The following is a 26,780-nucleotide window of genomic DNA, read 5'->3' as shown; positions in this document are numbered from 1 at the left end:
TTGTACAGAGAGCCTTCAGTTTCAGATATTCAGATGCTCGTACACAGCAAACAACATATTGCTTCATTTATTTGTGCCGGGAAAGAAAAAGAAATGTTTTGTCCCTGTGGCTCTCCTGGAACCTGATGCTCAAAAAGGAAGGTGAAGCCACTTGTATCACCCACCCCCACTGCAGATAAAACATATCCTGTATGTTCAGCTCTCCAGAGGCTAGTGGAAAGGTTTTATGATCCTCTATTAGTTTCTGATTTAAAGTCATTGTCTGCCATGCAATTAATGTGACAAATTTCCTTTTGACCAAAACCTAGACAAAATCTACTCAGATCTCACGGTGAGAAACCAAGGTATAATTACACAAAAAAGAACAGCTGGAATACTGCATCCTTCGGTATAAAATGAAAACAAGAGGCTGCAACAGTGTGTGAAAACCTACACCCATGGGATAGTGCAAGGGTAACACTTCCTATGCCTGTCAGGAATCTCATCATCACTCCCTTTATGGTGTAGTAATTCTCAAGTCCTAAACACATGTATTTTGAGGCCCCATGGCTTAAGAAACTGGTTGTTGTTATTTTTCAAATCTCGGGACTGGAATTGAAAGTCTGAAAAATACAGGCAACTCTCCCAGTTTCCTTGGGAGCTTATCAGCCTTGATTCGAAACATTCTGAGACTCACACAACACAAGGGAACTCTGCTCACTCAGGCTCCCCGTTACAGCAGCTCCATCTCTGGAAGAGCTGGAGGAATATAACAACACTGTGAGAAGGACAGGACACATACAAAACAGAAGAAAAACTTTAATTAGCTGTTGCAGAACATCCTGAAGAGGAAAAATATTGCAGCTGACATTTTCACAGGGCACTTCATATTTAGGCATCAGCAATCATTAGTGGAGAAGGGGGAGACAGGTGTGGAAAGAGAGACACTGTTCTCTTCATTTAATTTTATAGAAAAATCTCATTGCCGAAGCTGGTGCCTCCTCCGGGCAGGGATCCCAACAAAGGAATCCCTGGGCTTTCTTACTCTTCCATCCTAAATCTCCCACCCCTTGCACAACAGTTCTGACCAGTGGAGAATTAGAGTCTGGTGTCTTCTCATTGTTCATTGGTTTGTGCAGAAGGCACCCACCCCCAGCCAGCGCTGAAGTCCCGTGTCCTTTGTTAGGCACAAGGTCAGCGCCCATTCACGGCTCCTTGCCTGGGGCTCCAGCGATTTCCCACTATCCAGGGCACAATTTGCAGCTGGAACACCGAGCTACTGGCCCTGGGCATATTCCTCAACACAGGGAGAGTATTTTCCAGGCTGCTTTAACCAGCAGCCCAAGGTTTGCAGGGGAAGGAAGGGTGATGAAATGCTACAGAGAACCTTTTCACCCCAGAAACCCAAGTAGTTCTTTACAGAACAGTGTTGCTAGGCAACCCAAAGTAAGAGAAAAACCAAATTTTTTTATTTTTATACAACTTTCCAGGAAATAAGTTAAAATCCTAACTACACTGGCTCTTCAGGACAGCGGGAGGTTGCTTCCCAGGCTCCCAGAGCTCATACCCGCCTCCTTGTCAGCGGGTGAACAGCAGCACCAGCTCACAATGCACAGTGTGAGGAAACATGTCAAAAGGAACAGCCAACACGAGGGCAAATGGTTCCCCTGCCAGCTTCTTCCGTGGGTCAGGTGGGCAGCACAGCCTGTGGAAAGCAAAGAGCATCCTTCAGACCAGAAGCAGAAGCCTTCCCACCACTGGTACCACAATCCAAGGGGGATCTGCAAAGGAGGTATCCTGTGTTTGACTAACAGAGTCTGCAGCTGACACTGGCTGAGGTGTGGAACCATCAATATTGAATCCCAAACCAGCTCTGAACAGTCAGTGGCAAGTTTAAAGCTCCCTTTCTCACAAGCCATCCCAGCTGAAAGACACTCAATTTTCAGTTTTGCACTGCCTTCATGGCTACCTGCAGACAGATTTATCACCTGGGTCTACCCCAGATAAAGGCTGACCAGATAAAGCTACATGATTAACCCCTAAGCAGGTGACAAATCCCCTTGGCTTCGCTTTCTTGGCTAGGGGCCAACCTTCCTGCAGTGAACCCAATGGACTCTGTATCCCACATCCAGATGGGCTTATTTTTGGAGAAGGATGCACAGTGTCATTGTGCTACGTTTGCATTATTTGCTATTCCTCACTGATGCCTTGTCTGGACTTAACAGGGTCTGTCACTAAGGTCAGTAAAAAGGAGGAGAGTGCTCACTCGAGGAAGTTCCTCATGGCTTCGCCCTCTGGCTTGCAGGAGATGTAGAGCAGCCTGCAGGTGGACCTGCAGTTCTGGATGGCTCGTACAACCCTGTCATCTGCAAAAACAGACACCCTGCTTTCCCAGGGACCCACCAGCACCTGAGCTCTCCAGAAGGAATGGCTGCACAGCATCACAGAACTGCACTGAACTGTCAAAGATACAGATGCCTATTTTGCCATGTCCTGTCTCAGATGCAGTCTCTCAGGAGGCCAAGAGTGCGACCCACACTGCTGACAGCTTAGCCAATTTGGCCGGTAGGGAAGAGCAATGGGAGAAGTCCCTCTGCTTCCCATGGGGATGGAGGATGAGAGAAAAAATTTTAAGCAAAGGCACATAAAACCTTCCACACACACTTGTGAGAGTGCATCTGGGCACCAGCACTAGTGTGTGACTTCCCAGTATACACTGGAGGGAGTCCAGGGGACACCACTGAGACAGTTCGAGGGCTGGGTTATTCAGCCTGGGGAAGAGAAGGTAAGCAAGGATCCATTTGCTGTCTTCAGGGACCTCATGGGGGATTACTGACAACAGAGAATCTTCTCAGAGGGGCATGAGAAGGGGATGAGAAGCAATAGATGTATGGCAGCAAGGAAAAATTCTGATTAAATATTTTAGGGAAAACATTTTGAGGAGAGGGGAGACACCCTTGGACACATTCAAACCTCAGCTAGGCTTTATAGCCCTTTGCAACTTTATAAAACTCTGAAGTTGGCCTTGCTATAGTTGGGAGATTGCACCACAGACCTCCAGAGGTCCCTTCTCTCCTAAATAATTGTGTAAGCCTGTGAAAGATGGAAAGAAAATTAGGAAAAAAAAAGAGAAAGCATGATGAAGGCACTGAAAACAGCAGGCTCTATGGGATTTTAGCTGCTGTCAGCAACAAGAAACTAGAGACTAAGCAAGGAAAGGGTTTGGAGCCAGCATAACAGGTCTCACAGAACTTATTCAAAACTCTCTGTTTACAAGATGAAAATAAATAGCTTTTTCTCTCACGTAGGCCAGACCGAGAGGGGTTCACCACAGCAACAAGCGTTTGGGCATCCTCCCACAATCCCAGGAGTTGTGGCAACACAGCCTCTGCCTTTCCACTGTGAAACTCGCAGTTTGAGATCCTGTGAAACAAAAATGCAACCACACGAACTGAGTCTCATCAAGAGTTAGGTATAACATGAACCACCCTTTGCTGTGTGGAGGTAACTGCTTAGAGTCCCTCTGCTCACTTCTACTCCGATTTTTCAGCATTTAGTTTGAAACTTTTTGCCACAGCAGTTTGAACTCACCATTGAATGCTGCATTCCACTCAGCATCCTCTATTGCCTTCTCCACCACCTCAACACCAATAACCTTGGACACTCAGTGAGCCAGAGAGAGAGCAATTGTACCTGGAAACACGGGAAACAAAAATACTCCATACACTCATGCTGAAGAAACAGGCCTTTACCTAGTGAGGATCAGCTCTGGAATGCAAAGCTGTGGGAGCCCAGGAACCCACCTGTTCCCCAGCAGATGTCAAGGAGGACGGTGTCCCCAGTAGCCTGGCAGAGCTCCCCGACTGCCTGGTACAGAACTTCTGCTCCAGCCGTGTTGACCTGGAAAAAGGCATCTGGAGAGATGCGGAACTTCAGGCCAAGCAGTTCTTCAAAGATGTGCGGTGCTCCATGGAGGAGCTGGAAGGGGACTGCTCGTGGGAGCAGCGTGTCATGGTGCTGGCAAATCACACAAAAAAAAGCTGTTAGAAGGCAGCAGAGAGGAGCTGGTTTCCATTCCCAGGTGCAAAGGATGGTTCTTCCCCTCAGCAACTTTTACTTCATGTGAGCCTTTCAACAAGATTAAAGAATTTTGATTCTTTTTAAAAGATCTGTGACTTGCACAGCCTAAATGTCATTAAAAGGATCAAAGTGACTTAGCAGAAGGCAGCATTCCTCAGGCCTATTCCCCCTATTTTGCCATTCACGTGATTTACTGTCTTGGGATAGTCACTGGAAGTTTTTTCTTTAGTTTCCCAGACTCGTAATTCCCATGAGGTAGAGCCACAGTGTCTTCAAATATTTCAAGTCTAGAAAAATAAAAGATGGGGCCATCTAAAGCCACATCTTCAGGAGGGATCCAAACATCTGGCATTCTCTTCCAGCACTCCCTGAACTGGTGGAATTTGAATTTGGTCAGGGAGGGGGTAGAAGAAGGAGGTGGCTTTGTTTCCACTCATTCCCCCTGTCGAGGCAGTTACCTCTCTTGGAAATAAAGTGAAGTCAAGGCACAGACTGCTCCAGGCCCACACATGAAGAACTCCTTCAGCAATGCTTTCTGAGTAGCCAGTGCCTCCTGTCAAGAGTGAGGAAGGAAAAGTAACCTGATTAGACCCCTCTCCCCAGCAATACACCCAGCAGGCCAGATGTCTGCTGTGCCTCTTGCCCTGTCCCCCACGTGCTCACCTGGCCCAGCTCCTGGGGGTGGAAGGTGATGATGGCCATGGTGTGGCCACAGCTGGTGGTGCGAACCACGAGCTCCCGCCAGTGTCCTCCTTCATGGAAGAGGATGCAGGAGTCCAGGGGGGAGCGACAGATGAACTCCTCATAGCACTGAGCTGAGGGGAAATGGCACCTTTAGTACCATGAAGACAACTGCCCTGCTCTTGGCCCCCAGACAGGCAGCCCTTCCACCACTGTGATCTGCTTTTTCTGTTTGATTTCAATACACTGAGTGAAAGCTCCTTCCAGGCTCTTGAAAGAGAACACATTTCAATAATTTCAATTTGCAGTTCTTATGTATTTTAATAGACCAGCGGGAATTAATTGTCACTTGATTAACTACTTTACTCAGGACAGTTTAGGGGCTGCAATATTAACATGTGAGTTTTTATAAAAGTATTTATCCACCAACTAGAATCAGGCATGAAACTTTTCAGAACATAAAAATGGACTTGAAAACACAGCATAATTAAAATTACAGTGTTCTCCCAATTAAGACTGATTGGAGTCTCTCTATTCCACAGTCAAGGGACAGACATGACATTTATTTACCTGGGCTACTTGTTTATGTTTTGAGAGTATGTTCTCCACATGGTTAGCTTTCACACAGACAATATTTCTTTCTGGAGAGAGATGGACAGGTATTTAATTGCTCTGGTTCAGGGCACATAAACCATCTGACATGACAAACTGTGGACCTTTCCCTTGTGGACCTAAAGATTGCTCTTTGCATATTTTTACTAACACCCACTCCCCCGGATGGATGTTATGGATTTTAAAGTCTAAAGGAGTGGTTTGAGGGATTATCCCTTTGAACTGCAAATCTTCAAGGGTCCTTGCAATTGTGTTGACATATTCTTTAACACTCACTCCCCTAATTCATAGGTAGCAGTTTCATTTTGGGCGTTCAAAAAGGGTAACCCAAACTACAGGAAAAGGGTTCACGAAGGATGTCTGGACTTCAGGCAGCTCTCTTGAAAGCTGTTTGTTGCATAGGCCAAGTCCCAGCATTTCAGGGAGTGGGTATCCAGAGCCAGCCCCACAGCTGTCAGCCACAGCTTGTAGGCATAACTGAAGCCGCTTTCTGTTCAAGAGAGCATTGTACACCTTTCTTTGCTGAGTATCCCAAGACATAACAACCAACAAGCACCATACACAACACCTTCACATTTGCCTATAGCCTATCTTAGGTACTGCCACCACCGTACTGTACATATCCTATAGGACCCTAGAGTCACCACCATCCACTCACAAGAGCAAGCAAGCTACAATTCAAGCTCACAATGGAACACTCTCAGACCTCTCTTCTTCCTGCCACATCAACATTCCTTGTCTGCCTGCCATAGCTCTCTTCCTGGCAAAAACATGTTTTCTATTTACTTCTGTTCTTCCTGAGACCCACCCCCCCGGTGAAAAACATGTCCTTGTTTGCAGTCACATACCTCTGTCCTAACCACAAAAATCTCCTTCCAGCTCATCTCTGACCTTTGTCCTCTCACCCATTCAGTGATCAATGTTTCAGCAAACATCTTCCACTCTACATCAAAACCTGCTTCCATTTCTGTCCCATCCTCAGGCTCCACACTCAGAGATCTCTCGGCCGAGCCCACACATCTGTGAAGCTTTCTTACCAAACTTTCATCTTCAACACCAACCATCATTTTGTAAGGTGACACTCTCAGGTCTGACCTGGTTGTGTCTGAACTCTCAATAAAGCCAGAGGTTGGCATTTTACCCATGACATTTGAGTTTCAATTATTAATTCAGTTAAGGCTCTCTTTAAAGTTTGTTTCATCCTCTCTACCCGTCCTGAACTCTGTGGGTGCCATGGGGTATGCAGTTCTCATTTTATTCTTAAGGCTTGAGTTAGTTGCTGTAAAACTTTCGATGTAAAGTGTGTCTATCTTAGTAATCATTCCATACCTAGGAATAATTTGTTCTAAGACTGGTTCTAAGACTGACATTCTACACTGGCTGTGGCTCTGACACTGGGAACAGTTTCCACCCAATGGGTAAGATGGTCTGTTATTACTAACGCGAATTTCCACCTCTGCACTTGGGGGAGTTCAGTAAAGTCCACTTGGATACTTTGCAATGGTCAGAGAGTCAACTCACGACCTCCTGAAGTTGTTTTTCTCATCACCTTCTTATTTACTTTTTGGCAAACCATACATCTTTCAGTTATTTGTTTACCCAACCCATAAATTCCAATGCACCCATAATTCCTTAGAAAGTGATCACACAAAGCCTTAGTACCCCAATGAGTTTTTTGATGCACGTTTTCTAATATTTTTCTGGTGAGTGACTTATGAAGTAACTGCCTTCCGTCAGGAAGTTTCATTTTCCACATTCGTCTTGGCTTTCACCCCCTCTTTCTTTCTCCTCTGTTTCACTGAATTTTGGAGTCTCCAATTTTTCGCTCTTTGAGGTCAAAATTAACACAACCCTTTTTATCCCATTCTCTGCAGCATCCTCAGCCCCCCTGATCTGCCAAACTCCCTCCTCCCATCTCTGAGGCCATCCCCCCCGCTGTCCCCCCATCTGTACCACAGCTCTCTCTTCAGGCAATTCCAATGCCTCTAAAACCTCCAAAACAAGTCCCCCATGCATCAGCCCCTTTCCCTCTGAACGAAGCAATCCCCTTTCTTCCCAGATTTTCCCAAAGGCGTGCACCCCTCCAAAAGCGTACCTTGAATCAGTAGATGTATTTCCCTTCTTGTGTGCTAAATCTTCCAGTGTGCATAGTCCCCCCATCAACTAAAGCATACCCTGACATTCTTTTTCCTTGTACACATCTGGAAGAACCGTCTACAGCTATTATTTCCTTCGGAAAGGGCTCGTTCCTCGAGATCGACCTTTGGTGTTTTGCTTCTCGTTTCAGAGGAGCAGCAGCAGCGGTCGCTGCCAGGGGAACGGTGCAGGCGAGGGAGGGAGGGGGGGTAGGAGGTGGGAATCCTCTCGGAGGCCGATTCCTCCAGGAGCGGGGGAGCAAAGGCGGAGGCTGCTGCCGGCACCGCCAAGGGCACCAGCTCTTGGGGCCGGTACCAGAGGCTGGTGTGGAGCCTCTGCACGGGTCCGCAGCAGCCACGGCGCCAGGAGGCCGAGCTGCCGGCGGGCCCAGCGCGGCCCGCGGGGCCGAAGCCGGGTTCAATGGAGCCGCGGCAGAGAACGCAGCGGGGGCAGGGGCTGCTGGAACGGCCGCGGACAGCGGGAGCGGGGCCGGAGCCGGGGCGGGCCCCAAAAGCGGCGGGCTGGGCTGGTGTGGAGCGGAGAGCCGGGCTGGGGCCGGGCACAGGGACACCGAAAGCGGCGGGCTGGGAGCTGTGGAGCGGAGAGCCGGGCTAGGGATGGGCACAGGGACACCGAAAGTGGCGGGCTGGGAGCTGTGGAGCGGAGAGCCGGGCTAGGGCCGGGCACAGGGACGCCGAAAGCTGCGGGCTGGGAGCTGTGGAGCGGAGAGCCGGGCTGGGGCCGGGCACAGGGACACCGAAAGCGGCGGGCTGGGCTGGTGTGGAGCGGAGAGCCGGGCTGGGGATGGGCACAGGGACACCGAAAGCGGCGGGCTGGGCTGGTGTGGAGCGGAGAGCCGGGCTAGGGATGGGCACAGGGACACCGTAAGGGGGGGCTGGGCTGGTGTGGAGCGGAGAGCCGGGCTAGGGATGGGCACAGGGACACCGTGAGGGGGGGGCTGGGAGCTGTGGAGCGGAGAGCCGGGCTGGGGCCGGGCACAGGGACGCCGAAAGCTGCGGGCTGGGAGCTGTGGAGCGGAGAGCCGGGCTGGGGCCGGGCACAGGGACACCGAAAGCGGCGGGCTGGGAGCTGTGGAGCGGAGAGCCGGGCTGGGGATGGGCACAGGGACACCGAAAGCGGCGGGCTGGGAGCTGTGGAGCGGAGAGCCGGGCTAGGGATGGGCACAGGGACACCGAAAGTGGCGGGCTGGGAGCTGTGGAGCGGAGAGCCGGGCTAGGGCCGGGCACAGGGACGCCGAAAGCTGCGGGCTGGGAGCTGTGGAGCGGAGAGCCGGGCTGGGGCCGGGCACAGGGACACCGAAAGCGGCGGGCTGGGCTGGTGTGGAGCGGAGAGCCGGGCTGGGGATGGGCACAGGGACACCGAAAGCGGCGGGCTGGGCTGGTGTGGAGCGGAGAGCCGGGCTAGGGCCGGGCACAGGGACACCGAAAGCGGCGGGCTGGGCTGGTGTGGAGCGGAGAGCCGGGCTGGGGATGGGCACAGGGACACCGTGAGGGGGGGGCTGGGAGCTGTGGAGCGGAGAGCCGGGCTGGGGATGGGCACAGGGACACCGAAAGCGGCGGGCTGGGCTGGTGTGGAGCGGAGAGCCGGGCTAGGGCCGGGCACAGGGACACCGAAAGCGGCGGGCTGGGCTGGTGTGGAGCGGAGAGCCGGGCTAGGGATGGGCACAGGGACACCGAAAGCGGCGGGCTGGGCTGGTGTGGAGCGGAGAGCCGGGCTAGGGATGGGCACAGGGACACCGAAAGCGGCGGGCTGGGAGCTGTGGAGCGGAGAGCCGGGCTGGGGACGGGCACAGGGACACCGAAAGCGGCGGGCTGGGAGCTGTGGAGCGGAGAGCCGGGCTAGGGCCGGGCACAGGGACACCGAAAGCGGCGGGCTGGGAGCTGTGGAGCGGAGAGCCGGGCTGGGGCCGGGCACAGGGACACCGTAAGGGGGGGCTGGGCTGGTGTGGAGCGAAGAGCCGGGCTAGGGATGGGCACAGGGACACCGAAAGCGGCGGGCTGCGCTACCGCTGGAGCCGCAGGGGCTGGAGGGGGCGGCGGGAACAGCGGGGCTACCGGCGGAGCCGCCGCCGCTGGGACAAGCGGTGGAGCCGCGGGCGGTGCCTGAGAGCCGGCACAGGCGGGACCTCGGGCTCCGGGAGCGGCGCTGCAGCTGCAAGCGGCGCCGCAGGAGCCTGGGCTTGGGGCGAGGCAGGCGGGAATGGAGGGGGCGATGCTGCCAAGGGCTCCCAGCCCTTCTCTTTCTTGCTTTCCCTTTGCTCCTTTCCTTGGGTCTCGGACAACTTTAAAATTCTTATCCCCTTAGACTCTGTTTCCCACCCAGCATGAAGCGTACTTGCTTTCTTCTGTGTTAACGAGTTCTTTTGAATTTACAAATCCTTGTAAAGCCTGACAGACCCAGACTTCAAGAGCCATGTCTGGGCCAGAAGACACGGTCGGATCTTATTTCCTTCTCGGCCCAACCAAACATACAAAACTGGATCATTTTGACTTTGCTCTTTTCCTTTTGTTATAAATGTACGGTGATGTTGGCTTTTCGCATGTTCCATCATTGTTAGGAATGGATTGTGATGTTGGTTTTTTCATGTTCCTTAATGTGAGAAAAGCTTTGCCTGGGCTCTGTAATATGATGCTGTAGAATGTCTGTAGTTTGGGTGGTCAGTTTGGGAAGGATGGGGGGGCTCTTCACATTCCTGGAAAATTTTATCAGAAGAAAAAAAAAAAAAACCCGAAACCAGATGGAATGGAGCCAAGGAAAAAGATAAGGCTGATAAGTGGATACTTAGCAACTCCAAAGAATTAATGAATGATGCATGATGGTGATGAATAAAAATACGCGATGTACTTTTAAAGAGGATCTTTTGGATGTAAAGGTGCGCCTTTGGCTCTCTGCCGAAGCACCCGGCCGTACCGCCCTTTGTGCTGTTGTCTCCTGATTTCCTTAAACTTTTATTAAACGGTCCCTTTTCTTCAACTTTCCTTCAAATTCTCCAGTGAAGCTCGTTTCGGCAGCTGCGCATGCGCGGATCCTTGCGCGTGCGCAGATGGCTGCGGGTGTGCGGATCAGTGCGCATGCGCGGCCGGGGACGCATCACCGGTGATCCCTCCGCGGGCAGGACCGCATAACAAATAGTCCCTCTGGCGGATCACTCCGCGCCGGGGACCCATCACCGCTGATTCTTCCGCGGACAGGACCGCATCACAAATAGTCCCTCCTGGCGGATCACTCCGCCTGCGCATGCGCATAACCGCCGATCCCTCTGTTCTGAACGGTATTGTGATGTTGGCTTTTTGCATGTTCCATCATTGTTAGGAATGGATTGTGATGTTGTTTTTTTCATGTTACTTAATGTGAGAAAAGCTTTGCCTGGGTTCTGTAATGTAATGCTGTAGAATGTCTGTAGTTTGGGTGCTCAGTTTGGGAAGGATGTGAGGGGGGTCTTCACATTCCTGGAAAATTTTATCAGAAAAACCCGAAACCAGACGGAATGGAGCCAAAGAAAACGATAAGACTGATAAGATGATACTCAGCAACTCCAAAGAATTAATGAATGATGCATGATGGTGATGAATAAAAATAAGCGATGTACTTTTAAAGCCGATCTTTTGGCTGTACAGGTGCGCCTTTGCCTCTCTGCCGGAGCACCCGGCCGTGCCGCCCTTTTTGCTGTTGTCTCCTAATTGTCCCTTTTCTTAAACTTCCCTTCAAATTTTACAAATAGCGAACCTCGTGTTTCACAATTTGGTGCCCGTACGGGGATAAAGGCTCAGCTCTGGGATCTCCCGGGGAACCCAGAGCGGGGGGGTGCCCCCGCCCGCTTTTGGCGGCCTCGCTTTGTGCTTCCCGGCGGGGTCAGGGGGCTTTGCAGTCAAACACCCGGAGCGCAAGAGAGGAGACAAAGCAACAAGAAAGGAAAGAAAAGGCTCCCTGAGGTACCGCGGTAATTAAACACGTAAAATCTTGTGCACCAAGACTCCGAGAAAGGTGAGTATTTTTTCTTACCTCTTTTTGGGGGGATAAGGGGGATGAAAGTGTGTGCATGAGACGCGGGCTGGTTACCCCAGAGCTGCGAAGCGAGTGTGGAGCCTCTGAGGCTGCGGCTCTGCTCTGCCGCGAGGGAAGCAGTCAGTAAAGAGGCGAAGCCAAAGATAAAAGGAGTGAGAGAAGCCCCGGGTCAACTGGGACGGGGTTTCAGGGAAGCGACGGGAGCACCGGGAGCGGCGGGGCCGGCCCCCCGCAACCCGGAAGCAGCGCTGCTGCAGGCGCGCAGTGCGCAGGCGCGGGGCCAGAAGCGACCAACGGCAGGCGGTGGCGCGGCGGTGACGTCACAGGGGCTGTGAGGGCGGCGGGCGGAAGGGGCGCGGGGAGAGCCGGGCGGTGCTGGCGGAGCAGGGACCGGGCTGTTATAAATAAAGTATATAATCCGTGCTATTATGTAGAAAACTGAAATGTGATAAAACCATGCAGAGACAGAGTTTTAAATCCCTCTCCCCCCCCCCCCCCCAACCTGGCTGAGAGGAAAATTTCACAACACTAAAGCAGTTGAACAAGAAGGTTTTTTTCAGCACAGATGTAATCAATAGGTGAGGATTCCACCCCAGGTGGGGTTGGATCTTATCACCGGGACAGTAATACTATGATGACTTGATCACTATCTTCTGATATCTACATCTCAGCTGATAAGGAATTGGACATTCCGGGAACTAAAAATAACTGTTCCAGGAACCAGAGATGGCCCATCCATCATCCAGGATGGACAATTCATCAGACCCAGGAAAGGCTTTGTGCAGCCCAACTTCGGGACAAGAAAACATCATGAATATGCTAAATTGCGAGAAGAATAAAATTAATTCGGACTCTGCCAAAAAAAACTGTATAAGAAGGGACCAGCCGAAGCAGCATTTGTGAACTTGGGAGGTCTGATGTGATAGAGGTCAGATCTATGCGTGTTCACCCAGCTCCGACCCCGGGCTCGGGGCTGCTTTTCTCGATCGTGGTTTTTGAGACCGATATTTCGGTCACATAATAAATGTTATTTCTTTATAAATTTTGATTGGGCAATTCTGTTTTATCTTACGGGCGGTGCTGGGGAGGGCTGAGCTTTCACTTCTACTGCTGGGACACGGGTAGCAAAGTGTCTCAGCAACTGCGTGGCTGCGCTGGGCTGGCCTGGGAGAGACTGCAAGCTCAGTGCCACCTGGCACCGAGCCTGCCCGATGGGATGCTCAGGACTGCCGAGAGAGCAGCAGGGAAGTCCGGCTGCCGTGTCACCTGGGCTCGCAGCGTGGGTGCATTTGGGTACATGCGGTCATACGGACAGGAGTGCAAGAACAGCCTCTCCCAGCCAGCCCAGGGGCCTGCTCAGCCCAGGCCGTGATTCCAGTAGATGCTCAGGGAAAAGCAAGGAGCAGGCAAGCACACGTGGTCCCATGCTCACTTAATCTCTCCATCACGAAATATTTGAAGCGCTGGAGATTTCCCGAGTCAGACGTGGTTTATCTAGACGCCAAGAGTTCTCTTGTCCAAGTGTTCACCTGTCACCCTTTGATGTCACCTAAAATTCCATTCCTAAAAGGATGTGCTGCCACACGTCCTTGGCCAGGAGGCTCACCCACCCACCTGCTACCATTTGGGAGAACTGCTCTTGTGTGAACCTGGCTGCTGCCGTTACCCCCAACAGCTCCAGAGCCTGGCACACTCCCTGCCCGGTCCCGGTCCCGGTCCCGCTCCTCGTCCCGTCCCGTCTCGTCCCGGTGGGGCCGGAGCAGGAGCAGGAGCGCAGGTCCTCCCGTCCGCAAGGGGGCGCAACATAGTTTAGGCCAGCTGCGTGCCCGGAGCGGTGCTCGCCGTGTTTGGCCACGCCCCGTGGGCGGGCCCCGCGTCGCATGGCCACGCCCATCGCGGGCAGTGACGTCTGGGACGTGCTCTCTGCAGTGGCCGCGCTCTCGCCACGCCCCACTGGTCACGAGACGCCGGCGCGGGCGCTGATTGGGCGGCGGGGCGGGCGCTGATTGGGCGGCGGCGCGCGACGGAGCGCGGCCCGGCGCGGCCCCTCAGTTCCGTGCTGGGCCCGCGATGCTGTCGGCGGGCGGCGGCTCCGGCCCCGTCGGGGCGGGCGGCTCCGGGCCGGGGCTCGGCGGGGACGGCGATTTCCTGTCGCGGTACCGGCTGGTGTCGGCCAAGCTGCGGCGGCGGTTCCTGCGGAAGCCGAACGTGGCGGAGGCGGCGGAGCAGTTCGCGGCGCTGGCGCGGGAGCTGCGCGCCCAGGAGAGCCTGCCCTACGCCGCCTGGTGCCAGCTGGCAGTGGCGCGCTGCGCCCAGAGCCTGTTCCACGGCCCTGCCGAGGCGGCCGCGCTGGCCGAGGCCGCACGGCTCTTCCTGCGCCAGGAGCGGGACCTGCGGCAGCGCCTGGGGTTGCGCGGTGGCTTCGGCGAGCACGTGGCGGCGGCGCAGAGCTGCGGGGCCTTCGCCGCCCGCCTGCACCTGGAGCGGGGGCAGCCCGCGCTGGCGGCCGGGCCGTGCCTGGAGCTGGCGGCGGCGCTCCGCGACACGGGACAGCCCGCCCACGCCGCCGCGCCCCTGCAGCGGGCGGCGGAGCTGCTGACGGCCGGGCGGCTGCCGCTGCAGGCTCTGCGCTGCCTGGCCGAGCGCGCGTCCTGCCTGCTGCTGGCCCGCGACTACGCCGGGGCGCTGGCCACGCTGACGCGGGCGCAGGCGCTGGCCGGGGCCGGGCTGGGTGGTGCGGCCGGGGCCGGGGCCGCGGCCGGCGGCGCCTTCCTGGACGTGCTGGCGCGGTGCGAGGTGTCGCGGGTGCTGCTGCTGCTCCTGCTGCAGCCGCCGCCCGCCAAGCTGCTGCCCGAGCACGCCCGCACGCTGGAGCAGTACTGCTGGGAGGCGCCCGACGGCGGACCGGGCACCGGCAGCGGCACCGGGACGGGCGGGGGCCTGCCGCCGGCCGCCAGCTACCTGCCGGCCGAGCTGTTCCTGCTGCTGCAGTCGGCAGTGCTGGCGTGCCAGGAGAAGGACGCGGAGGCGCTGAAGGCGCTGCAGGCCGAGCTGTGGCCGCTGCTGAGTGCAGAACAGAACCATCTGCTGCACCTGGTGCTGCAGGAGATGCTGAGCCCTGCCGGACAGGGGCTCTGAGCGCCGCCGCCCGCAGGGACAGGTCGGACTGGTCGCTTCAGGCGGTGCCAGCACAGACTCTATTCCGTTATTTATTTTTAATACGAGTTCTGTAACACAATGAAGTAATGGTTGATGAGAGAATATGTTCATCTACACGTTTGCCTTGTGTCACAGTAAACTACTCACTGTACGTACTGGAAGTTGTCATGCTTGAAAAGAGTATAACCCTAAAGAAGAAAGGCCGTTTCAGGGCAGAAGGAAGCTGTTCATTAAAAGACTGGCTGCAATTTGCATGTGTTGGAGGATTTGGGTATCTAGGAATCAAATGTTGTTACAGTTGCTTTTTCTAAACAAAACAAAACAAAAAAACCCAAACCCCACCAAAAAGAAACCCACATAAAAATAAGATTTAAATTTTTCCCCTTCCTGAAAACAACAGACACTGTAGCCAACACGAGGCCTTGAGTTTTGTGGTGGACAAAAGGAGTTGTTGGTCACTGACCTGCAAGTGATTCCTGGGGTGATGGTGGCCTGACTCCAGTCTCTGTAGCAGCTGCTAACCTAGAGAACTGAGCCTGCACGATAGCAAATCCACTGCAGCTGAGGGAATTTGAGGATCGAATTAGTGGTGAAGGTGGTGAAGTTATAGGAGTTATTGGAATGTGGACTATCTGCTTAATTCTCAGCTCTTATCCGTCTGCTCTTGGGCACTTCTGTCTCTTGCTTTCTGCTTCTTGAGGCCTTTAGGTGAAGGCAGCTGGTCTTTAGATGAGAAAAGACCCTGCTGTCTTTGGTGCACTCAGCTGTTGGGTATAGGCCTTGCTAAATTCCAGCAGTGCTAAGATACAACCTCAAGCAGGGCAGGCTTTATCCTGGAAGCGGGAAACGCCCTGAGAGTGCACATGTTGAGTGAATAAAGAGCAATTCTAGTGCACCCAGCTAATGGTCAGTGAAACAAACTCTCTCAGCCAGCACTTCCAGAAACCCTGCAGAGGCTGAGGTTTTCCTGTTGGTACACCTGGGAGAGAAGCCAGAGGTAAGAGGTAATTCTGTTAAGCAGTGGTATTACATCTGATTTTAACATTTGAATCTGGAAGCAGCAGCTTTTTCAAATGTTTTTCAAGTGTTTTTCACCTTCCACACTTAAATAATGAAGAACTTGCCTTTTTCCCCTCTGAAACACAAACAGGGAAGCTGCTAATTTTAAGAAGCCTTAATTACCACAAGCCTCTTTTTGATAAGGTCAAACAGTAGTCGAGACAGGCTCGGATCCAAACTGGATATTATTTCATGGCTAAATTAGCCGTGAACGTGCCAGGCCGGGAAGCAAAACTAAAAACCCATGCGGCGAAATCACATATGCCCTTGTCCTTTTAAAATCCCAACAGATGAAAACTCTTACTAGAGCTGTAACTGGACGACAGTGCCAAGGATGGGTGGTACCGGGGGCGGTCCGAAGGCGGCTGCCGGGCGGCGGAAGGGGCGCGGTGCCGGTGACGCGGCGGCGCGGGGCGCGTCGGGACGGGGCGGTCGCTGCGCTCCGAGCGGCGGGGACAGCACGCGGCGCGGCCATGGCGGACGGGGACGGTGCGCAGCGGTGGGGACCGGCGGGGGCGCGGGGAGTCCCGGCGGGGAGGGGCGCGCGAAGGGCTCGGAGCCGGCGTGGCCCCGCTCGGGGAAGGGTCTGCGGGCGGCTTTGCCCCCCCCCCCGGGCCTTGCCCCTCTCCGCTCCCGGCCCTGCCGCGCTCCCGGCGCTCACTCCCGGCGTGTCGCTCCCGCAGGTTCCAGCGTGAAGAAGCGGCGGAAGAAGGAGAAGCGGGCGCTTGCGGATGATGATGTAGCGGTGAGCGCGGGGGGATGTGGCTCGGGGGGCCGGGGGGCTCCTTCAGCCCCAGCCATGGGGACGCGCTCCGGGGGCCGTGGGCAGGGTTGGGACGGGCTCTGGGGGCCGTGGGCAGGGCTGGGACGGGCTCCCCCCCCACTATCCGTGGGGACGCGCTCCGGGGGCCGTGGGCAGGGTTGGGATGGGCTCCCCCATCTCTGTCCGTGGGGACGCGCTCCGGGGGCCGTGGGCAGGGCTGGGACGGGCTCCGGGGGCCGTGGGCAGGGTTGGGACGGGCTCCCCCCACCCCATCCCCGGCGGGAGCGCGCCCGCCCCGCGTGGCGGCAGCGGAGCCTCCCCGGCCACGTGGAGAAGGCGCGTGGGGCGGCGGGAGCGCGGCCCGCCGGGTTCCCCCTCTCTGATCGAGCTGAACTTCACCCCCCGCCAGGACATTCAGCACACCGAGGACTTTCTCATCAAGCCCGAGTCGCGGGTGGCGCAGCTGGACACGTCGCAGTGGCCCTTGCTGCTGAAGGTAGGGCGGCTTCTGCTCAACCTCGTGGCCCGTCCGTGTTCCCGCTCCTTTTGTCCTCTGCCCCTGGAGCTGTTACCGGCTGTGTAAGCCCGACTCGCGGGCAGCGGCACACGTGGTGCTCTGCATGCAGAAATCGTGTTACAAAGTCTCTCCAGCAGTAACATTTAAGTTTTGTACGTTTCCGTGCTTTGTAGAGATCCCGCCATATTTTTACTTTTTTTAATTGGGTTTGCCCATGGCCTGTGGTCTGTGTAGATTTCCAGGTTGCTTCTGCTGAGTTTCTGGGGCATATTGGATTTATCCTGCACTGTAAATGTGTATATTGTGCTGCTTTCCCATCTCCTTCAGTCCAGGATTTCTATTTTTCTCTATTTTTGTAAAATTTTATCGTGGTTTCATTGTTGGGCCATTTTCATTTTGGAAGCGGCTCTATCACTTAAATGTACAAATCAGGCCTGGTGTGCCTGGGGGAATGTACTGCAGCACAGCAACACTGAAATCAAGGGAGCTTAAGAAGACATGTAACTTCTGCTTGGATTTTGTAGAACTTTGACAAGTTAAATGTGAGGACAGCACACTACACACCTCTTCCTTCCGGTGCTAATCCCCTGAAGAGAGAGATTTCTGACTATGTTAGGTGAGTGCAATACAGGCCCAGAGTGGTTTATTTTTCTTGCACAGTTAATACCTTTAAAATATTTTCTGTCTGGATTCCCCTTGTACCTTTCTGCTTGACTCAGTGCCTTGCCATAATCAGTAAATATTTAAGTAGGACCCACTGATCTCTCCCTGTAAAGTTTTCTTTATTCTGGGCTTGCTGCAGGTCTGTGGATGAACATGCAAACCACCTGAGCAATTCTCTGGGGTTTTTGGAAAAGTCCCTTGGCCTGCTGGGCTTTGAAACTGCTCAGAGCTTGTAGAGTTTGGGGGGTTTTAAGTGCAGAGTAGTGTTAAGCAGGCGGGGGAGAAGAGAATTCCTTGATTATATCACCTGTTGTGCATGGAGCAGATCACTCTGGGCTCACCGAGAGCTATGTATCTGGCTGTATAGAAATACATTTCTCTGCAGCCCTGACAAGTATTTCAAAGGTGCTGCACTGTTGCTGTGCTTGCCCTGGTGCTTAGCTCCCATTCCCTGCCATTTTGCACTATAGGTCTGGCTTTATTAACCTCGACAAACCCTCCAACCCATCCTCTCACGAGGTGGTTGCGTGGATCCGGCGCATCCTGCGAGTGGAGAAGACGGGGCACAGTGGCACCCTGGACCCCAAGGTGACTGGGTGCCTCATTGTGTGCATCGAGAGGGCCACACGGCTGGTCAAATCTCAGCAGAGTGCAGGTATGTTTGTTGCCCAGGACCATTTACAGTGACTAGGGATGTGTGAAGTGCTTTTGGAGACAAAATGGAGATTTCTAAAACTTAAAAAAGTCTATCTTAAGTCTTCAGTGCCATGACCTTAAGGGTTGCATGTTACTCCAAGCCCCTGAGGACACATCCATGTTGTCTCAGGTGGTTTTTTCTTTGCTCCTCTGTGCTTGGGCTGTTATAAGTCAGTGAAAACACTTCTGACATGGTTTTATGTACCAGTTGAACTTAGGGCCTCAGCCTCTAGCAGTCCAGAGAAGAAATAAACATCGTTTAGATTTATTTCCCTGGAAGAAAAACCAACTCTGTAATAAACCATGCCCATTTCCTAGAAGAGGCGGTTGTTAGGATTTCAGGTGTCTGGGGACGTGTGGCTGTGAAGCAGGGTGGACCTTGAGGTCAACAGCAAATGCAAGTGGCCGCTCCTGACTGCTCTTGTCATTCTTTCAGGCAAAGAGTATGTGGGAATTGTTCGGCTGCACAATGCCATTGAAAGTGAGGCTCAGCTGGCCAGGGTAAGTCTCAGGTGCTCTTAGCCGTGCTGGCATCTGGCATGCAGAGTGCTGGGCACTGGTGGGAGATGAGGGGCCAGGAATGGAGCTCAGGTGTGCTGTGTGTGAGGTGATGACACAGTTTATCCATTCTCTGAGTGCAGTGGAGCTGCCCTCCTGCAGCACCCCAGCTCCTGTTCTAGGGTCTGGGTGCTGTGCGGCCTTCAGACATCCTGCAGCGTCCCAGTGTCCTACTGGGGGCTGCTGTGGTGTGTGGCTGGCTGCCTGCAGGAGGGGAGCAGTGCTGGCAGGGTTGGAGCCCCTCTTTGGGGGGCTCCATCCTCACTGGGACGAGGGATGGTGTCTGATCACATGCTGCCATCTGATGGAAAAATCCTGGCTGTGCTCACTGCCATCTTGACCTCATCACTGGCTTGGATTTGCTTTATTAAATATGGCATCACCAAATCAGGATAAACCTTGTGGTTTCTCACTCTTGGAAGTGGTCACAGTTGCCGGAGACTCCAAGGTGCTCCTGCATTAGGGCACAGGTGTGAACTCTTGCTTCTCCTTCCTCCCTCAGGCCATAGAAACCCTGACAGGTGCCCTGTTTCAGCGGCCACCCCTCATTGCTGCTGTCAAACGACAACTCAGAGTCAGAACCATCTACGAGAGCAAGCTGGTGGAGTATGACCCTGAGAGAAGATTAGGTAAAACAGGGCTTTCCTGCCTTATTCCTATAAAGCTGAAAACTGATTAAATATTCTGTGAAATGGGCTTTTTTTGGCAGATGTCTTAAGACCTCAGTCCTCCCATTGTCCAGCAGTAACTGCTTCATGCATTGCTTTGGTGTGCTGGGGAGCAAACCCCATCTTTTTTTTGTACTGCTGCATCCTTTGTGGAAGAGCCAAATGATGTCAATTAGATGGCATTAGCTCTCAGGGCAAAGATGACCTTCATCTATCACCCCATACTGATGGCTCTGGGAAGGGCTGGGCATACAGCTTCTTGTGAAGGATGTGGTTTATTTTCTGCTTAAAAACTCTCTATCCTGTCGTGCCTTTCAGGTATCTTCTGGGTGAGCTGTGAAGCAGGCACGTACATCCGGACACTCTGCGTTCACCTGGGGTTGCTGCTGGGCGTGGGGGGCCAGATGCAAGAGCTCCGCAGAGTCCGCTCAGGCATCCTGGGAGAGATGGTACAGTGGCACCTCAGACTATAACCAGCCCATTTGAAATTGTCAGGATGGCAAGAGTTCCTTGGGACTTTGTGAGTTTTGCAGTGTTAGTAGGAGGTTTAGGCTCTGGGAGGAGTTTTGTGAATAGCCCCCAAACAGTGTGAGCTCTTGCCGTAGATGGTCTGTAACCAAAGTGTTGAGTTCAGTTCAGGATGTTGCTCCTGTTCTGGTAATTAAACTTTGGAACAGTGAGTGACTGGGAAGTGCACTGTGGTGGCTGAAAGTTTGTTTTCTGTCACCTGTGTTTCTCAGCCTACAGACCCCAGCATCCCACAAGTTCAGGAGTGTGAAGTGACTGCTTGGCGTCAGCACAGCTCAGGGAACATGGTTCATTGGAATGAGCCTGGAAGATGCAGTCTTGTGTTATCTTGGACACTTGTACAGTCTTTTCACCCTGGTCATTGACAGATCCTGCTGCTGGTCCAAATTCCAGAATGAATTTCTTTTTTTGCAGAGCAGCAGTGTCAGAGTGCAAGTGCTTCCCCACCCATCTGTGCTCTTAGCACAGCTGTAATCACTGGGTCATTTGTGAATTCCAGGTGTTGGGTGCTCACAGCTGCTTCAGAATTTATTCCATGTCATGGATTGAAGAGCTGGTTAATTTACACTTCTGCTCACTAACCTTTGTGTAGGAGTCCCAGGAACTTAAGTTAGGTCATATTTAAAAGTTTCGTGTGGACAGACCTTAGACCCTAGATCCAAGTGCCGTCTGAGATGAGGAGGGTGGAGGTCTGGTAGTCCAAGTCAGGCTGACCTCAAGCTGGTGATGGAAAGTATTCTTGCCTCTTTTATGTTGTATTTTTATGCTTGTGATTGGCATCTGTTTTTACTCCCTTTTTCAAACACTATTTGCTGCTGGACTTTAGCTGGTCTCTTGTGTGTGTTCCAAGTTGGTGGCTGGTGGGAGAGTTTAGGGCGGTTTTGTCTTTGCAGGACAACATGGTGACCATGCACGACGTGCTGGACGCCCAGTGGCAGTATGACAACAACAAGGACGACAGCTACCTGCGAAGGGTCATCCTGCCCCTGGAGAAGCTGCTGACCTCACACAAGAGGCTCGTCATGAAAGACAGCGCGGTGAGTTCCTGAGGCAGTGCCGGGGGACAGACAGACACTGCAAAGTGTCCTCCTGACTTGTACAGCTGATGGAATATACAGGGGGTCAGGAACCATGTGATATCTGGTGTTGTCCTGATGGTGACTTGTGTAGGACCTCATATGGGCTGCTGCCACAACACCACGAAGATGCAAGAGCCATGAATTCAGTGACAGAGAATCTGCTCTCCTCACTTGGGGAGGATGCTGCGATCTGCCTCTCCCATTCTTTGCTGTGACAGGGGCTTTGCTTTCTTCTTCCAAAGCTCCCAAATTTTATATAGTGGACAAAAATGAATAGATACTTAGGGATGATATTGCTGGGATGGTAATGGCAGTGGGAAGCTAAAAATTAGAGGCACTTCGTACTTTAATTCTTGTAATAGCTTCTCAGCCCTCCCATTCCCTACATTTCCAGGTTAATGCCATTTGCTATGGAGCCAAGATCATGCTGCCTGGTGTTCTGCGGTATGAGGATGGTATTGAGCTTAACCAGGAGATTGTTGTCATCACCACAAAAGGAGAAGCCATCTGCCTAGGTATGAAATGCCTCCTTCTCCTTGTGCCCAGCTACCTGCAGAAACAACAGGCTGTGTGACAGTAAAGTCACAACACAGATGAGTCCCCATGCACAGAAGGTTTAATTAGTGCTTCCTGATGGGGAATGTGGGCCCAAGGCAGCTGGCTTTGGGCAGGATGTTAAGAAGCAGTGGCTGCATCAGTCCTGGGCAAGCTGTGAGGGGTTCAGCAGCTGTGTGATGCTCAGGTGTGCTGCGTGTGAGGTGATGACACAGTTTATCCATTCTCTGAGTGCAGTGGAGCTGCCCTCCTGCAGCACCCCAGCTCCTGTTCTAGGGTCTGGGTGCTGTGCGGCCTTCAGACATCCTGCAGCATCCCAGTGTCCTACTGGGGGCTGCTGTGGTGTGTGGCTGGCTGCCTGCAGGAGGGGAGCAGTGCTGGCAGGGTTGGAGCCCCTCTTTGGGGGGTTCCATCCTCACTGGGACGAGGGATGGTGTCTGATCACATGCTGCCACCAGGCACATCACACCTGCTGGTAGATCAGTGCAAAGGGACTCCAGCCCAGTTCTAACCAGGGTCTTCAGAGCAGCTGTGTGACAGTTCCAGTGAGTCCTTGGGGTGACATTGGTTGGGGGGTGTTGGTCCTCTTTGTGTGGACAGAGGCAGAATAGGCTGTCAAAGTTCTGCTCTTCAAGAATTACTGACCTCCCTGCCTGCTTCTGCAGCCATTGCCTTGATGACCACAGCAGTCATTTCTACGTGTGACCATGGCATTGTGGCAAAGATCAAGAGAGTGATCATGGAGAGAGACACATATCCCCGGAAATGGGGGCTGGGTCCCAAGGTGAGTGCTGTGGGCGTGGGGTCAGTCCCAGGGCAGTGGTGGGAGCCCAGCTGTTGGGATGTGGTACTCTGGGACCCTTGGGCAGAGCTGTGCCTGTGTCTTCTTCAGGGCCTTGCTGTAATTCTGCTGTGGCCTCCTGGAGCCACGATGGTGGCAATTCCCAGTGACGGGGCTTTGGCAGCCCAGTGCTGGTGGGAGCAAGGCTTTCCCTCCCAAAAGAGCCTGGGGGCCACTGCTGGTGTTCAGGCATGGGCTCCTCAGGTCTGTACAGCACCAGCCCTCCTTTGGTAAAGAGCCAAATGATGTGAAGTGGATGGCATTAGCACTCTGTGCAAAGATGACCTTCATCTATCACCCCATGCTGATGGCTCTAGAGGGGCTGGACAAGGAGCTTCTTTTCCTTCTGCTGCAGCACTGCTTAAATCCACACTGTGAGACACTAACCTGTGCCTGCCTGAAGGACAGGAGCAGTGGGAACACCTATTGTTGGTTCCTCTCTCACCTCAGGCATGTGGTAGTAGCTTAACTGCAGCCAGGCTGGCCTGATGCAGGTTGGACTCAAAACCCAGTGTCAAGTTGCTGTGGCTCATTCCATTCCTGTGGTTCAGGTGGAAGTTTTGGGGATGCCTGCACCTTTGTCTCACAGCAAAGGTGGGGTAATACAGGACAATTCGAGCATTTTGGAGTCCTTTGCAAAATCTTGCAAACAAGTGGTTCAGCTCAAATGCTGCAGGTTGTTAAGCTGGAAAAGCCCAGTCAAAGATCCAAGGTCCATGATGTGCAGTTGTATTACTGTTGCTTTGACTCCCCCCTCAAATTAGCCCTTATTTACTGATAAAGATGCCTCTTGTCTGAGATTTAGGCTGCTGTGCAGGGGATGTTTTGTCTCATTTGTTTTAAGGTCCTTGGAACAGTGGTAGATAGGTTAAGGCTGTAGTTGTTGGCTTGGCTTGTTCCTGGATTCCCTCCTCCTATCTTGAGGGAGGATTTTTCCTGCCTGGAGCTGCAGTTTGACTTGTTGCACTTTGCTTTCAGGCCAGTCAGAAGAAGATGATGATCCAGAAGGGTCTGCTGGACAAGCATGGAAAGCCCAATGAGAGCACACCAGAGTCCTGGAAGAAGGAGTATGTGGATTACAGGTGGGTACTGGGTGTGTGGCTCCCACAGGGTTGTTCAGAGGGGAGCACTGTGCAGCAAGGGCTGGGCTGGATGCTGCTGTTTGTGCATGGGTCATGCTAGGCTTGGCCCAAGGCTGTCTGGACCTGTGGGATGCAGTTGGGTTTCTTGGAGTGTGTTGCTGTTGGGCAGTGTAGGAAGGAAAGGCCCTGAGCAGACAGTTATCCCTTTTTAGCCTGTTGTGGTTTTAGAGGGAGTCAGTCTGCTAAATCAAATGGGGGAGGCCGTGCTGTTGCCCAGCCCAGCTGGCCCTGGTGCAGGCTGCAGGTCTCCCCCACACCAATGTCCCCACCCAGCTCCTGGGGTGGGCTACAGGGGACAGGAATTTGTACCTGTCCAGAGCAGCTGAGGCAACAACTGTCCTGTGCAACCTGGAGATCTTTTCTTTCAGGGACACTTCCAGGAAAGAAGCAGCTGCTGATCACCGAGCTGTCTCAGAGGTGGACAGGGCTGCAAAAGTGAGTTTTGCCAGTGCTCTCTGGCTCTTACTCGATGCCCCTGCTATTTCCCATGATCTGCCCACACTTTGCCCACACCTGCCTTTTGGTCTAATGAGGATTTTTAGTCCAGGGTCTTCCATGCCCTTTGTTAGGCACAAGGTCAGTCCCCATTCATGCCTCCTTGCCTGGAGCTCCAGCCATTTCCCACCAGGCCAATTTGCAACTCAAACACCAGGCTGTACCAGCCCTGGGCATATTCTTCTTCAACACAGCACAAGAAAATATATTGTATGGAGCCATAACAGAGATTTGTTGTGCCAGAGAACCTTTTGGAGACTACAGAGAGTTGCAGAAGTGTCCATGGTAGAGTTGCAGCTAAAATTCCCTAATTCAGGGCTTTTGCATGCCTTTGGAAAGGTGCAGCGGTGTTTTAAACTAATATTTGGAGTACAGGAAACACTGAAAAATACAGGGGACAGTTCTGGCAGAAGCAAATCCTAGACAGTGTATGCTGGACTGGACCACTGACAGTCTGCAGGTCACCCTGCCTGCTCAAAGCATTGTTAAATGAAGTTGTATTGAATCAGGCCATCAGTTTTCCCCTCAGCTGAGCTCTTTTGGAAGGTGTTGGCGTGTCTGACAGTGTGTTCCCCTAACAGAGGAAGCGAGACTCAGAGAGTGAAAGTGATGAAGCTGTGACCCCACCGTCCCCTGCCACACCACCACCAGAGGAGCTGAGCAAAAAGGAAAAGAAAAAGAAGAAGAAAGAGAAGAAGGCCAAAGAGGCAGCTGAGAGTGGGGGAGAACAAATAGAAGTGGTATGTAATTGCATACTGCCAGGGTATGGTCCAAACACGGGAGAGGTTGCTGTCTGTCCCTAATTACCTCCAGGTTTAATGCATCCCTGCAGCAGAGGAGGTATTTGAGGTGCATTTTAAACTGAACTGGCTGAGGGTGGTGGGAGATAGGGCAGGTGCCCTAGGACACTTTTGGTGGGTTCCTGCCAGGCCACCTCTGTGCCCTGGTGCCCTGTCGTGGGTCCCTGTGGGAGGATGGTGCTGGCATTCAGTCTGTGCTGGAGTGGTGCTTGCTGGTGGTGAAGGAGCACCGCAGCCATGGGGAGCCTGCCCTGCTCCTGGGGTGGAGCTGTTCCTCCTGAAACGAGCAGTGGGGGTGGGATTCCTTTCTGATGGCTTCCTGACCTGTCCAACCTCTCCACAGACCAGTCAGACCAGCACCAAGAAGAAAAAGAAGAAACAAAAGGAGGTAGAAGAGAGCTCGGAGTAAACAACTGGATCTGTCCAAAGCAGGCAACCTCATCAATAATGAGGGAGGAGTTTTAGGCCTTGAGAGGAGGAGGACTGGCTGTGTGGCAGAGGAGCCAGCAAGTTCCAAGTTCTTTTCTGCTGTTTATATGAGTGGGTGTTTGACCTGCTCAGGTGCCCCTCTTCATCCTGTTTTAAGGGTTGCCAGAGGAGCGGGGTGCCTCACTGTCCCTGCACTGGATTGATCTCTAAAGCTGAGCACCATGATGCCAACAGAAGTGGTATCTTCAGGGAGACTGTAGCTTCTGGCTCTTCTTTGGTCTCTGTTTTCACCTAGAGAGGGTGGAATCATCTTTCTGCCCCCTCATGTACTGCCTCTTTCTTCCTCTTCTCACAAGGCTGAAGCTGTTACCTGGCAGTTAAAGAACGTTAAAGAATGCTGCCTGGAGGAGTGGCTTTGTCACAGCCCATGTGAATGGGTTTGCATGGGGACAGTCAGATCAGTTATTTTTGAGGGACTGTGTTTTGTTTTAACCTGGCCACACACTTGGCTTGACCTTCGGTTAAATGAGAACAAATAGTCCACCCAGATTATTCTTCACTCCTTTTTTTCTCCCTATATCATAAAAGGATTAGAAAATTTCATTCCTCCTTTTTGCTTTATAGCACAAGGACATGCTTGTTCATGGTGTGCTGATCCTCAGTGCCCCAGTGACCAGGGCAGTGTGTCCCTCTGGCTGGCTCCCTGCTCTTTTCTACCCATTTGTTGGAATGGCACTGCAGAGCTTTTGGTTGCCTTGCCTGGTTCTGATGCCCAGTGTGCTCTGAAGGCTGGAGGTGGGGATGTGGCTTGGGGGGGCAGAAGGTGACCAGGAGGTGACCAGCCAACACGTTTTTCGTGCTGCTGGGACTGGAATCCTTGTGAGGAAAAGCTTGCTCAGAGGCAGCTCTGCCAAGGGGCAGTGGGTGTGGGCTTAAACGGCTTCAGATAGATTTGTTGCTAACTTCCTTATCTGGAATGACTTGCTGGGGGCAGAAGGTCTCTCCTCTGTCACAGGGGTAGTGCTGAGCCAGGATTTAGCTCCTTTTAATGGTGAAGGACCCCAGGCTGTTTTGTTCTGAGTTCCATCCCTGCAGAGATTCTGTTAACTGTTGGTTTAACCTCGTGCGTTGCTTTTGTCTTTAACGGTCTATCCTCCCCTCCAGTGCTGGAGATACATGCAGGCAGTGGGAACAGCAGCTGGTGGGTGTTAGAACCTGAGCAGGAAAAAAAAAAAAAGGTCCGTTTTTATTTACTCTTTTTTACAAAAAAAGAAATAAAACGTCTGGTTTTGAACAGGTGATTTTCTTGCTTCT

General features: G+C 53.1%; 3 protein-coding genes and 5 non-coding genes across 8 annotated transcripts; 7 read left to right on the top strand and 1 right to left on the bottom strand.

The window, feature by feature from the left end:
• Positions 1 to 778: 778 nt before the first annotated feature.
• On the bottom strand, positions 779 to 13,408 carry TRMT2B (tRNA methyltransferase 2 homolog B). The gene is given in 11 exon segments (XM_032124240.1): positions 779 to 1,684; positions 2,246 to 2,345; positions 3,284 to 3,402; positions 3,567 to 3,672; positions 3,783 to 3,962; positions 3,965 to 3,996; positions 4,518 to 4,612; positions 4,723 to 4,869; positions 5,311 to 5,381; positions 11,512 to 11,683; positions 13,181 to 13,408. Coding segments are annotated over 11 exon segments (1,377 nt in total). The 3' UTR covers positions 779 to 1,557.
• Positions 13,409 to 13,568: 160 nt separating this feature from the next.
• LOC116451139 (40-kDa huntingtin-associated protein-like) lies at positions 13,569 to 14,925 on the top strand. Its single transcript, XM_032124277.1, has one exon. The coding sequence runs from the start codon at positions 13,585 to 13,587 to the stop codon at positions 14,650 to 14,652; it is 1,068 nt and encodes a 355-aa protein (XP_031980168.1). The 5' UTR covers positions 13,569 to 13,584; the 3' UTR covers positions 14,653 to 14,925.
• A 1,216-nt stretch (positions 14,926 to 16,141) lies between these two features.
• On the top strand, positions 16,142 to 26,767 carry DKC1 (dyskerin pseudouridine synthase 1). The gene is made up of 15 exons (XM_032123858.1): positions 16,142 to 16,221; positions 16,416 to 16,477; positions 16,905 to 16,991; positions 17,537 to 17,628; positions 18,146 to 18,330; positions 18,808 to 18,872; positions 19,432 to 19,558; positions 19,916 to 20,046; positions 21,019 to 21,162; positions 21,599 to 21,719; positions 22,425 to 22,543; positions 23,579 to 23,682; positions 24,111 to 24,177; positions 24,819 to 24,977; positions 25,381 to 26,767. Exons 1-15 carry the CDS (start codon positions 16,206 to 16,208, stop codon positions 25,444 to 25,446), a joined length of 1,545 nt encoding a protein of 514 aa, XP_031979749.1. The 5' UTR covers positions 16,142 to 16,205; the 3' UTR covers positions 25,447 to 26,767.
• On the top strand, positions 18,974 to 19,220 carry LOC116451259. Its single transcript, XR_004243155.1, has one exon. It is a non-coding gene; the product is annotated as a small nucleolar RNA SNORD17 (small nucleolar RNA).
• On the top strand, positions 19,755 to 19,830 carry LOC116451261. The gene has a single exon (XR_004243157.1). It is a non-coding gene; the product is annotated as a small nucleolar RNA SNORD83 (small nucleolar RNA).
• LOC116451264 lies at positions 20,214 to 20,346 on the top strand. Its single transcript, XR_004243160.1, has one exon. It is a non-coding gene; the product is annotated as a small nucleolar RNA SNORA36 family (small nucleolar RNA).
• On the top strand, positions 21,958 to 22,204 carry LOC116451258. The gene has a single exon (XR_004243154.1). It is a non-coding gene; the product is annotated as a small nucleolar RNA SNORD17 (small nucleolar RNA).
• Positions 22,838 to 22,913, top strand: LOC116451256. Its single transcript, XR_004243153.1, has one exon. It is a non-coding gene; the product is annotated as a small nucleolar RNA SNORD83 (small nucleolar RNA).
• Positions 26,768 to 26,780: the final 13 nt, after the last annotated feature.

This window comes from Corvus moneduloides, chromosome 14 (genome assembly GCF_009650955.1).
Source record: "Corvus moneduloides isolate bCorMon1 chromosome 14, bCorMon1.pri, whole genome shotgun sequence".
In the NCBI taxonomy this organism is placed as follows: domain Eukaryota; kingdom Metazoa; phylum Chordata; class Aves; order Passeriformes; family Corvidae; genus Corvus; species Corvus moneduloides.
Note: the sequence above shows the minus strand (reverse complement) of the source record. Positions and strands in the feature narration are given on the sequence as shown.